We start from the raw sequence: 12,475 nt of genomic DNA, 5'->3' as shown, positions 1-12,475 counted from the left end.
AACCTGGACGTCAGGCTACGCTTCTAGAATCGCACAGATCATGCAACCTTCCGTGTTCCTCTGGGTGACACTGTGTAGTCTCCCTGCCCCCACCCTCTGGGTCTGAGCATGTCTCAGTTGACAGCAGCTCTGGTAGCCGAGGCCTGTGGGCTATAGTCCTTGGGGATGGGGCTTGCCCGGAGGTCTGGAGCCATGGCTTCATAGTTCACAGCTGGAAATGACCTTCTCACGAGGGCTGCGAGTGAAGTCATGCTGGGGCTACCAGGTAGAAAAAAGTGGCTACTAGGTTACAGGAGATGCAGTTATCGTGTCCAGATGCCTGAGGAGTGCGGCTGGTTCTGAGAGGCCCACTCCAGAGGACCCAGGATATTGTCCCTCTGAACTGGGTCGTTCAGTGTGGATGGACTGTGTATCCTTTCCTCCTCCTGCCTTCTTTCTCTGAATGCCGTGTTCCCGCCTATGTGGTCTATATGGCTCAGTCACTTGGTCAATCACTGGGTGACACCCAGTACGGGAGGGCCCTGCATAGTCTGTGCATGGCTGGGCAGCTCGGTCCCTGGAGCAGAACTGGGGGAGGGGCACATGTAGTAGAAATAGGCCTAGAGGGGCCTGCTCTTCCACAGAGGGGTTTTGTGAGGGGTGTCCCAGAGGGCCCACTTTCTTTCCATGGCCATGTGGAATGCCACATTAGATAGAGAGACCGACCATTACCCTCTCATGGTCACATGGAAGAGTCGCAGCCCTAGGCCCGCAAAGGCACTTCTTTGCAGGAGCTTGCAAACTGCTTGTTTGCCTGTGTCTCTTTAATCATGGATGAGGGCTGGCATCTCTCTGCATTATTGATGACCTCTTGCATTTTCTTGTCAGCTCCAAGGGTACTTTGTGGTACAGGGCTGTCTTTCTCCCTCTCTAGGCTTTGTGTGAGCCAGAGTGCAGGTTGGGTTTGTGCTTCTGGGTGTGCTGTTCAGAAATGCTATCCACATTTGGACATTTCTTAGCCATTTGGAGTTGTAGAGTCTTTGTGGCTTTTACCTGCAACCTCCTCAGTAGATGGTGGTCTAGGTCTGGCTGCACCTACAAGCCACAGCAATAGCATTATTAGTTGTCGGAAACTATCTTTTTTACTAAGTAACAGAAGCTGCTCAGAAAGGAGTCCTGGAAGAAGATGAGGTCTTGTGAAGCAGCCCAGGGCTAGGGATGATGGAGACCAGAAGCCAGGCACTGGCCTCTGCCTGTCAGGATGCTCCGGTTTAGTGACTGAAAAGAGTGAGCTTGTCTGAGACAGGAAATGATACCAGTTATTTGGGAGTGTTGTCCAAGTGACAGACCAGCTCCTGTAGACAGGCCAGGAATGCCCTGTCCAGAACCCTGTCCAGCTGTGTGCTTGGCCAGTGTGTGATGCAGCAGCATCGCTGCCTGTGTGGTCATGTTATAGAGTCCCAGCAGGAATGTGGGGAGGCTACAGTAACAGGTGGATAAAACCTGTTACTGCCAACTGCGCACTTCCATCCACAGCCACACATTCGTTATTATTTAATTTTGTTTTTTTATTATTAGTTACATTTTATTAACTCTGTATCCCGCTCCCTCATTCCCTCCCAATCCCACCCTCCCTCCCTCATCTCCACCCTGCCCCTTTCCAAGTCCACTGATTGGGGAGGACTTCCTCCCCTTTCATCTGACCCTGTTTTATCAGGTATCTTCAGGACTGGCTGCAAAGTCCTCCTCTGTGGCCTAGCAGGACTGCTCCTTCCTTGGGGGATGGGGAGTCAAAGAGCCTGCCATTGAGTTCCTATCAGAGATAGTCCCTGTTCCCCTTACTATGGGAAACCATTTGGTTACTGAGCTACCACAGGTTTCATCCAAGCAAAGGTTCTAGGTTATATCCGTACATGGTCCTTGGTGGAGTGTCAGTCTCGGAAAAGACCCCTGTGCCCGGATACATTTGGTCCTTGTGGAGCTCCTATCCTTTCCACATCATACTAACTCCCCTTCTGCCGAAGGTTTACAGCCACACATTCTTATGCCTTCCCAGGCTGCTCTGGGATAGAGTTCTGACGCCCCAGAAACAGAACACATGGCCACCGCTTGCTCAGGTCTACTTGACAAAGGGGGTTGGGCAGGTGGTGTTTGACAGTGACACCATGTTTTGTGTACATTGTTTATTGCTTTTGTGGCTTGACACTTTTTAGGTTGAAAATGACATCTCTGCATTCACCTATGAGAAGACGCTAATGATGGAGCAGAGGTCACAGATGCTGAAACAGATGCAGTTGTCAAAGAATGAGCGGGAGAGAGAGGTGTGTGTACTGGGGAGAAGAAAGGGAGGTCAGTGCCATCTGGCCTCAGACATGGAATGGGATCGGCGCTAATGGGCTGCCCAGCAGCACAGGCCCTGGAGTGGAACAGTTCCTATGGCATTTGGCATCAGTTGTTAATGAAAAGCAAGCATAGCCACCTGAACCCGTGGTTGCGGCGTGACTCCGAGGGCTGGCATCTCTGTGGCCACTTCACATGTAGGAAAGATACCTTTTTTGTGGCCATGCCCTCCGGTCTCCTGTTGCACAAACTCCAGAATCTTACGTGTGGCCTTCCAGTGGCAGACTGGGCGGAAGGAATGAGTCTATGGGGTCAGTGGTAACATACTCTGGTCACAGTGGCACAAGAACCCTCTGCTTCCCGTCACCTCGCTGTCCATGAGGATTGGCCAAGGTCAGCCAGTGGGTCACGTGACTAATAACTGGAATCAGAGCAGTGATCACCCCAGGTTCCTAGGAGTTAGGGGCAAAGGAGGCAGGAGACCTAGGATCCAGACAGGATGCCCTCCATGATTATGGACAGAGACTATAGCATGGATGCCTGGCAGCTGCCTCCAGCACTGTCTGGGAAGATTCTGTGGCTTTGTTTCTGTTACCATCCCCGTGGGCTGCAGGGAGTCCTAGTGCCAGCCTGCTGTTCTGGCCTCAGCCAGGACAAAGAACCCATACTAGATTAAGGGGCATCTTTAACCTGGAGAATTACTCCACTCAGACAAGGAAGGGTTTGAGGTAGGGGGACGATATTCAGGAGTCTGACTTCAGCAAAGGTGTTCACATGACACAGAGGCCACTGGTTTGCTTGGAGCAGGTCAGCAGGTTGCACTGCTGGACTGTACTGAATCAGCTATGGTAGGTGACCAACAGGCTTTTTCCCTGTGGAGGCTGTAGGGACATTAAGGCCATGTTGGGGAGAAGAGGACACTCAGGACCATGAAGTCCAGACATAGCTGGTTTGACCCAGGCTGCCATCTGAGGTCTTTCGGTGTCCATCATGGAGGCCCCTGCTAACCTCTGCTGTACAGACAGTACTGAGTGGGGCTCAGGATAAGTAGCATTCCCTGGTGGATTTTGACACCCCCCCCCCAGCTGCAGGTGAGCAGGCAGTAAGCCATTACCCACACTGACTGAGGCTACAAGGGTAAGCAGGTGGCAGGTCAGCGCCCTTGGCTGGTTCCCACAGAGGGCATGTGTCCTAATGTGTCCTCATTAGCCAGTGGCTCATTCACACTGTCAAGTATGAAGAAGACAAGCTAGCCCTTGCCGTTTGCTCCCCTTGGGACATGGATTTGTCCTGTGGGGACATTTATGAGTCCTAGTTACAAGGGGCTTTCTGAGTGGGGATTTCTGTGTCTTCAGCTGCATTTTGCTTCACTTAGCCTCCAAGTGGTTGGATATGCTTAGTGGAAAGTTCCCATTCTCTGTGACTCTAGCAGACAGATAGCATGTGCCGTTTTGTCCCTGGCTGTTGACAGCCTAGATTCAGAGCATCAGTGCTGACTCTCATAGTCCAGACAAGAGGAAGAACTGCTCAGGCCTTTCACCCTAAGCCTAGGGTGCAGATTGGTCTCACTTCACTCCCTTTATGCTTAAGTCACAGGAGAGGGCTGTGTAGGTAGGCACGCCCCTTCTTCATCCTCCCAGGGTTACCACTCACCACACATTTAGGACCCTTCCAGAGCCCCTGAGAGCCTGTCAGGCCCTGCTTCCCTGGCAGCCAGGAGGGTTGAAGCAAGCCCCTCCCTGAAATAGAAGCTGCCATAAATGTACACCATGATGTGTCTGCTGGTCAGAGTTGATGGCTGAGAGGTTGGGCCACACGACGTAAGGAGACTGTTGACAGCAATGTTTCTTCGCTCAGCATTTCTGAGGGGTTTTTTTGTTTGTTTGTTTGGTTCTTATGAAGGGAGAAAAGTGAGGAATAAAGAGATGGTGGAGGGAAACAAGAGTCCATGTGGTAGAGATAGGGGAGATCCTTGTGGGGTGGGAACACTGCCAGGGCCCTTTGTGGACCGCTGTCCAGTGGTTGAGGGGTCCTAGTGAGTCACAGATGAATCTTCTTGGTTCATTCTGCAGCCTCGTTGCCTCATTGGTCACATTCTTCTGAAGGTAGCTTCCAAGAGCCAGATCTGTTCCAACTCTGCTGTTCCCTCAGGCCCAGCTGATCCACGACAGGAATACCGCATCCCATACCACAGCAGCTGCTAGAACCCAAGCTCCTCCAACACCTGACAAAGTGCAGATGACATGGACAAAAGAGAAACTCATTGCAGAAAAACACAGGAACAAGGATACCGGTGCATCAGGCTTCAAAGACCTCTTCAGCCTAAAGCCGTGAGTGTCTAGGCCAAGGCACAGTGGGGACAGTCTCCCATCCCCATCCTCTAAGGAGTTTTGGAGGGCAGCCCACTGGCCCACAGGCCTACAGAGAGCTGGGACCAGTCCAAGGCTATGCTGTCAGCACCAGTGGGGCAGGTCATGAGGGGACTGGGCTGTGAGCTACTCTCCTGCTGCTAATGACTTCCCACAGCTGGGAGAGATGAGCTTACTCAAACATGACTTACTATCTTTGGAAAGGTAGAGTTCCAGACTTCCTATGGTCTAAGTGCTGCCATGGACCTCTGGGGTCCTGTCTTCTTGGCTGACTTGAGAATCTCAAGTCTGTGAGGTCCTAGTGTCTGTCACAGAGCTGTGGGCATACCATCATAACTGGGTCAATTAAGTCTCATTGACATAGCCTCCAAGCCCAAATGAGGGCAGAGCCCCCTTTGACTGGGTCTTCATGGTGGGATAACAGGAAAGCTCCAAGTTCCTAGGGTCGGGGAGAGGAGTGGGAATCTGTTGAAGGGTCAAGGCCAGCCATTTCACCACTTAGCATGGCTGGCAGTGCTTGAATTGGTTCAACTGTGTGGAGTCCTCTGCTGGAGTAACCTGCTCTTTGTGTTCTCTTCCATGTAGAGAGTGGGGAAACCTGTAAGTGAACCTTCATTTCTAGGCTGCCTCTTAGACTGAGTTGCCTTGCATGCCCTTGTGTGCATACGTGTATAGCCCTGTGTGTGTAGAGCATTCTCTGGCCCTCACTGCCTCCACTCGGAGTGGCTCAGGGCCACTCTCTAAGTGACACAAAGGACAGTTGTGGGAGGGCTGGTCCTGAGCTGCTCTGAGGGAATTGGGGGGCGGGACAGGTGTGTGCTTCCTGCAGCAATGAGCCAGGTTCACCCACATCCCTCCAGAGCTACTCATTCAACATAAAATTGCTTCCTTGGCTCTCCATTCATCCAGGAGGCTGCCATCCTTTCCTCTCCAGTGAAAAAGGAATACGGATCCATTCTATATGGTCAGACTACCTGTGTGTGAGCTATGGAGGCAGGATGTTAGGGCCGGGAGTCAAAGGCAGGGATCCAAAGTCTGAGGGTCCACCTGCAAAGCCCATGGGTGGGAGCATTCTGGGAGACATATGCTGAGGTTGCCTGGAGATGTTGCTCTGATCCTTTCATCTGTGTTGTCCCTGTCCCTGTCCTGTCTCCCTCCAGTCATTCTGTGTTGCTGTCCCTCAAAGGCAGGTCATGTACAATGTACTGCTGAGATGGTTACATGACTGTACCTGAGTTACTCACTGAGTAAACCTTGAGAAGCTTGGCCAACTGGGGAGGCTGAGAGCACCCCAGGCATCCTGCTCTCTGCAGATCTAAATGCCACCCTGCCCCCGTAGTTTATTAAAACGCATAATCAGATAGGCATAGGAACAAGGTTTAACCCTATACCCATTGTATACACATATGTATGTGTACATATAGATGCCTGGACACACACATGGGGACTCTTGTTGGTGTACTTACTTATCTTTCAAGACCCAGGCTTAGCCAGGGTCAAGAAGAAGCTTTAGAGTTCACGCCTATTTCCAAGAGGTATTTCCTTTTACAATTTCCCTGGAGCATATATGGTTGTGCCAGTTAGAGTGCATGTGAGTACAAGTTAGAAAACATGTACGCCAGTTAAAGCTCACGCATGTGTTATCAGATGAGCATGTGTGCTGGTGTCAGTGCATTTGTGTTGTGTACACCAGTGTCCCTACCTGCATGAGGGTTGGTATGCACCTGTTAGCATTTGTAGACATTTGAGTGCATGCATTTTCTGTTTTGGATGGTCTTGGGCAGCTCTGCTGATAGCCAGCCAAGGACATGTGACTTCAGCTCCTGCTGCCAAGACTGCATAGATTTACACTCACAGGTCTGCACACTGTCTAGAAATTTCACTTGTACAAGACATTTTACTGATTAACTCTGCTGGGTTACTGGGAATAGAGATGGGATTCAGTTAGCTTCCAGAACCCAAGGACCTTTCCTGGACCCTCTTGTTTTTCTAGTTTCAACAGGGCATGCCATAATGGAATGGATAACAGTCCAAACCCAGGATTCAGGTTCCATGTGACTGCTATCCTCTCTCACCCCTAGGCTCTTTTGCATTTCATGCAGTTTGGGAATTGCTGTTGGACCAAACACACAGTAATTGTGCCTTTTCCATGCAGTGAATTCAGGGTTCCTGTAATGAAAGGCCTGAATGGTGCCACAGAGACTGACCTATAATTTTATCAAATTAAACTGAAGAGAGAAGAGAAAGGGCCCATGACTGTTTTCTTGCTGGAGAATGGCAGTTAGAGTTGAGTTGATCAGTGGTTGTGAGTGGGGGCCTCTGAGGACCTCTCTGTGACCCTCAAATGGCAGCTTCACCTGTGTGTCCCTGGATCTGAGGCACAGATGCCTCTACTTTTAGAAGGGTACAGTCATGACTGTGGCAGATTAACAGGCTGGCTGAAAATTCTTTCCTGTCTTGAGCCCAAGGATGTGCCAGATGTCTCAGTACAGATAGGAATACAAATTCATTGAGACAGGTAGTGCTCTGTGGCAAAGTGTCCCAAGGTAATTTTTCTAAATGTTGGTTCTACACGTGGTTAGTCTGGTTCTCTTGAGGGGGTGTATGATAGATGAGAAGGCTGACCTCTGACCTACAGGTACCTGAATGCCTATGTGTACTAGTGAGTATGAACATGTAGTGTCCTCAGACTTCTGTGGCAGGCTGTGATCCCTGCTACACAGGGACACTGAGGACTACAGTGCTCCTTATAGCAACAGAGCACATGTGAGAGTGATGGGAGTTAGTGATGTCCTGCTCACTTCAGAGGCCACAGTCTTAACCACCAGTGCTAGAAGCTCTCATTTCTTAGTCACAGCTTGGCAGTGTTGTCTGGATTGGCTGAGGGTAGGAAAGAGGGGTACCTGGGTCCAGACCCAGTTCTCTGCTGAATCCCAGCTGCAACACAGAATCTGACAGTACCGGGTGACACTGTCATGACTGGTTAGAGGACACTCCAGACCTCTCCTTTTGAGCATCTAGTTCCAGCCACACCTAAGTATCTGAACTCAGTTGAACAGATTTGCTCCTTGGCAGCACCAGATGTGTTGTTAGGATGCCAGGGATCCAGCTGTTGTACCACTGCCCTGAGACACAAGCTAGTTCCCCTGCCTGCCCAGACAGCTGCTGTGCCCTCTCACCATTTCTGCCTGTACCAATGGCTGCTTTGCAAGTGTGGCTTACTGAGCGTGTTGTAGTTTACCTGCATTACCTTATGGTCCTTAGAAGCTTAGCTGTTTAGTGATGCTCTGTTCTCAAGTGTCTAGGCTCACATGTTTTTCTCAGATGACTTGCTGAGCCCTGCCCTTCCTAGCATACATGAACACAGTGGGAGGGCAGGCAGACCACAGACCTCAAGCCCACTGTACTTCCCACTCTACTACCCTTCTCCCAGGGACCAGTCCAATGTCAGGAGGATGCATACTGCTGTGAAGCTCAATGGTGTTGTTCTCAACAAGTCCCAAGATGCCCAGCTGGTCCTGCTGAATATGCCAGGCCCCCCAAAAAATCGTCAGGGGGATGAGAACTGTATCCTTTTCTACTGTTTCTTACTGGTGGGGTGAGCAATATTGGCACTGTCAAGGCTGCCTCCTCTTGTTCACAGAGCCTCAACTTATATGGACTGGGGAAGATGTGTGGGGGGTTAAGACAGGCAGTAATGTGGGGTACAGTGAGGAGTAAACCTAGGCCCATCAGTGCCAGAACATGCTTTTCTACCTTGTATGCCCTGCATTGTCTTGGGGACCTTGGAGATAGGAAGAGGTAGGCAAGTGCCATGGAGTCTGGAGAAATGACATTGTCTGAGGGATGAGTGATGGGCCCTTCCTTGTAGTGCTGGGGATCAAGCACAGAGCATTGGGTAAGCTATTAAGCACTCTACCTGGGCCACAACTGTATCCCAGGATGCATGCACCTTTGCTTTGACATCTGATGTGAAGCAGTGGCAAATCCACATGCTGTGTCCCTGGGTGGCAGGCCTTGAAGCAGATGCAGAGCAGTGTAAACTGGGACACAAACTGGGTCCTCCGAATGCCCAGCAAGTACCTGAGCACAACAGCAACCCCTCACAGGAAGAACTGAGCCCTTGTTCTCCTACATGTACCTGGCCTCTCCCGGTCTCACTGGCCTCTATCCCACAGCAGAACTGTTTCCAGATCCTGTCGGAGTCTCCTTGCCCAGATGCAGTGTCCTCTCGGTATTCTCCACAGGATCCCTGAGCTTAGTGTCCCCCAGAGGCAGATCAAAAAGGACAGATGCCCTGCTTTTAAGTTTCATAGCTTAGTGGGTGGGCCACAGCTTTGACAGTTTGTGCTTTGCTGGTGTCAGGGCATCTCTGGGTCCTGTTGGACAGCCACTTGGGACCATGGAGTGGCAAATGAGGAAGACATTTCCTTAGGTTTTGTGGCCAGAGACCACCCAGTCATTAGGTTTCCTGTGACCCAGTTGCCTGTTGATTTCAAGTTAATATCTGGAGGCTCCAGGAATCTCTGCCCTCTGGAGGTGGCAGATTCCTTCCTGTTCTTTCATAATACCACCCCCTCATTTCCTCTGTCCTGGAGCTCCCTAGCCCATCTACCACTGGCCTTGGCTTCCCAGGCTGAGCCAGTAGTATGAACTGGGGTCCCTGGTGTGGCCGGTTGAGATTGGTATGGCCTTAACTATCAACCCAGACATGGAGTTCCTTGAGGTCTTGACCGAGGGGCTGAACAGGGTCCTCCTGGTCAGGGGTGGTGGCCGGGAAGTCATCACCATTTACTCCTAACACCTGCAGCCTGGACACACCTGGATGGGGTCAGGACTGTGCTAGCAGCCTGTGGCCAGGCTGGGGCCCACCAGCATGCCACTGACTGATGGCCACTGCCCTGGCACTTGCTGCCTGGCCTACCAAGACATTGCAGTGATTCTGGCCACCTGCCCCACATGGCTTCCCATGGACACCTGCTAGGCTTCCTCCAAGCAGATGCTCCAGGGGGAACACCTAGAGCTGTTCTGACAGGAGTGGCTCCTTGCATCGCTGTGGGCAATGGTAGGTATACCCAAGGACTCCGGGGTCAGCTCTTCCCACTACAAGCAGAGCCTCACCTCCAGATACTAGGATCACTTTTCTGCGGATGACTGTCCAGCATTTTGGGGCTGTTACATTTCATTTCCACCCTGTCCAGAATACGAGAAGCACCCAGTTCCTTGGGCTAGAATATCAGTGAGCTGTTCCCCATTGGTTTCTGCCTTCTCTGTTTCTTTGAGTGTCCTTAGCTGTGCTTTCTGTAGAGTAAGCAAGCTCAGGACTATCCACCTTCACCTCCCCATTCCCTGCCCACACTCCTCAGACATGGCTCAGGGTACCACTGGAGAGTGAGATAGTGTTTACAGGGTAGGAGTGGGTCACTGTTTGGGCCAGTGGTGCCTGCCAGCTGTGTCCCCGTCTGAGTGTAATGCCCTAGGAGCTCCTGCTCCTGCAGAGAGCACCTTTTTCCTGCAGATCCATGGCTGTCTGCAGCTAATCTGCTCTCTCTTCTCCTGGGAACCCATCCGCTTGATTTCATACACACTGGGCTTGGGAACATCAAGCGGGTGACTCCAGAGAGTCACAGTGTGACAAGCAAACAGCAGGAGCACTGAGGATTCTGCACATAGCCCATGCCAGCAGGTGCCTTCTAGAGTGTGAACCATGATGTGGCTCAGCATACAGCTTTGCACATGACATGCCGTCCCATCCCTCACCCTCTTGGGGAGAAGAACCAGACCCAGCCCAACACCCTCAGCGCCGGTTTACGAGACCCTGGGTCTCTGGCTGAGCCTCTTGCCTCCTGCCATGGAGCCTTACTGAGATGGGGTCACGGGTGCCTCCATACTTCTCAAGAACCCAACAGAGGATTTGCACTTTACCCTTGAGCACTCTGCTCTGTAGGTCATGGTTTGTTCACAGGCTGCGGGCAACAGCAGCAATCCGTTCCACACGTTCTGTATGGCGTATTTATTTATTTAACCCTCCCTGGGGAAGCTTGATAGAGGTAGCTTCTGTGTGGCTGTCCCGTGATGCCAGACCCCGGGCCATCTCTGGTTTCATCCAGGAGAATCAACCCTGTCCACATTCACAAAGTTCCAGTTAGGGTAGAGGCCAAGTTTTCACCTGCAGGGGTTCCTCAGACTGTCAGGCAGTTGGAGGTCAGCTTGCCAGATTAGCGGCCCAGTATGTGCACCTTTCAGTACAATGGTTTCCACTCAGTGCCAGAGCAGAGCAGGTGGGCACCTCTGCCAGCAGTTAGGAGTGCCCTGGGTGGCTGGCCTTTCCAGGTTTTGGGTCACAAGAGCTGCCAGTCAAAGTATCCGGCCTCCCTTCCCTTGCAAACACTTTGTTCCTGGTAACTGTGGCCATTCAAATCAGTTCCATGTTTTCCTTTTTATAGGCTTTGTATGACTTTGTTAGTAGAAGTGTAAAGTTCTATGAAATATAAGTGTATAAAGAACCTCATGTGTCTCGTTTACTGTAAAATTCAGTGGTGGGAGAAGGTGCACTTACTCATTCCTTCCAGAGCTTCTCAGAGGTCCACTGCTGGACTGATCACCCAGGAGCCCAGCCATGGTCAGGACTGACCCTCCTGCGCTGGAGAACCCCTACAAAAATACTAAGGGGCACTCTCCTGCTAGCTTGTTAGATTTGGACACTGCCATAGGGACTCAACACAGAATTTGTCTAAGGATGGAAGCCCCAGAATCATCACGGTACAAGCGAGGCTATAATCCAGAAAATGGGGAACATGTCAGCTCTTGAGTCACTGGAATACAGAACTGCAGCCATGGGAATGGCATTGGGCCTCAAAAATTATGAAGTATTATCTTTGTGGCCCAGGACATATCCCTACAAGCCTTTTCCCTGGCATTTATCATGGTGTCAATCCATGATAAATGGATTGACATACCTAGACATTCTGCAATCGAGCAGTGTTTGCTTACAGAAAATGGAGGTTCTGACATGTGGCAGCATGCACAAACCCAGGAGACCTGCTCAGAGGAGTCATCACTGCTCCTGGAGTATGGATTCCACTCAAGTTGAGTCCCAGAAGAAGCAAATCCAAGGAAACTTTTAGGAAGGAGGACAGGTCAGGGAAGACTGCCAAATGAGCACAGAGCTGTTTTTTTTGTTTGTTTGTTTGTTTGTTTTTATTTTTGAGAAGGCCTTTCTGATGTAGAAGCTTGAAATCCTAATGACAGGTGTATGCAGTTATCACCCTATCTGTGGTGAACCTTGGATGCAGCATACACAGTAAGTGCTCAGCACAGCTGTGAGTGGGCTATGAGAATGAACTGGGAGAAAAGCTGTCCTTTGGCCCTAGTGGGGGGCAGAGTTCTTACACATGGCTTAGAGCACATAGGCTTGGCATTCATGGCAAAGATTAGGAGCTCAGGAATTGGGTTGTCATGGGGAGCAGGCAGACACAGAAGAGCTCAGTCATATCAAGAGCCTAACAGGTTCTATAGGTAGTATGAGTCTTGGGCAGGCAGTGTAGTCTTTGTAGTCTGTTACACCCTGCAGATGGAGGTTAATGAGTACCATTGGCCTTTGGGAGACCTGTCATGGTGTAGTTTTTAGAGCTGAGGAACCACAGATGTCTGTCAGTGATGCCTTCTGCTTAGGACACTAGAAACAGAACGGGTACCACTCCAAAATCCCCGAGGATGGACTTGGTTCACTGATGGCCAAATCCTTGATTACACTGGAATGAGGACCCTTTTAAAGTCCCCTTTTA

General features: G+C 50.9%; 1 protein-coding gene across 2 annotated transcripts in view; it reads left to right on the top strand.

The window, feature by feature from the left end:
* Positions 1–11,194, top strand: part of Slc12a7 (solute carrier family 12 member 7) — a 76,666-nt gene extending 65,472 nt beyond the window's left edge. For both annotated transcript variants that reach the window (XM_060380355.1, XM_021631412.2), the window contains exons 21-24: positions 2,193–2,300; positions 4,471–4,649; positions 8,122–8,255; positions 9,398–11,194. In XM_060380355.1, the coding sequence (XP_060236338.1) occupies positions 2,193–2,300; positions 4,471–4,649; positions 8,122–8,255; positions 9,398–9,489 (513 nt within the window). In that variant the 3' untranslated portion in view covers positions 9,490–11,194. The remainder of the gene's footprint in view (positions 1–2,192; positions 2,301–4,470; positions 4,650–8,121; positions 8,256–9,397) is intronic.
* Positions 11,195–12,475: the final 1,281 nt, after the last annotated feature.

The sequence above is a fragment of the Meriones unguiculatus genome, chromosome 3 (genome assembly GCF_030254825.1).
Source record: "Meriones unguiculatus strain TT.TT164.6M chromosome 3, Bangor_MerUng_6.1, whole genome shotgun sequence".
Lineage (NCBI taxonomy): Eukaryota > Metazoa > Chordata > Mammalia > Rodentia > Muridae > Meriones > Meriones unguiculatus.
Note: the sequence above shows the minus strand (reverse complement) of the source record. Positions and strands in the feature narration are given on the sequence as shown.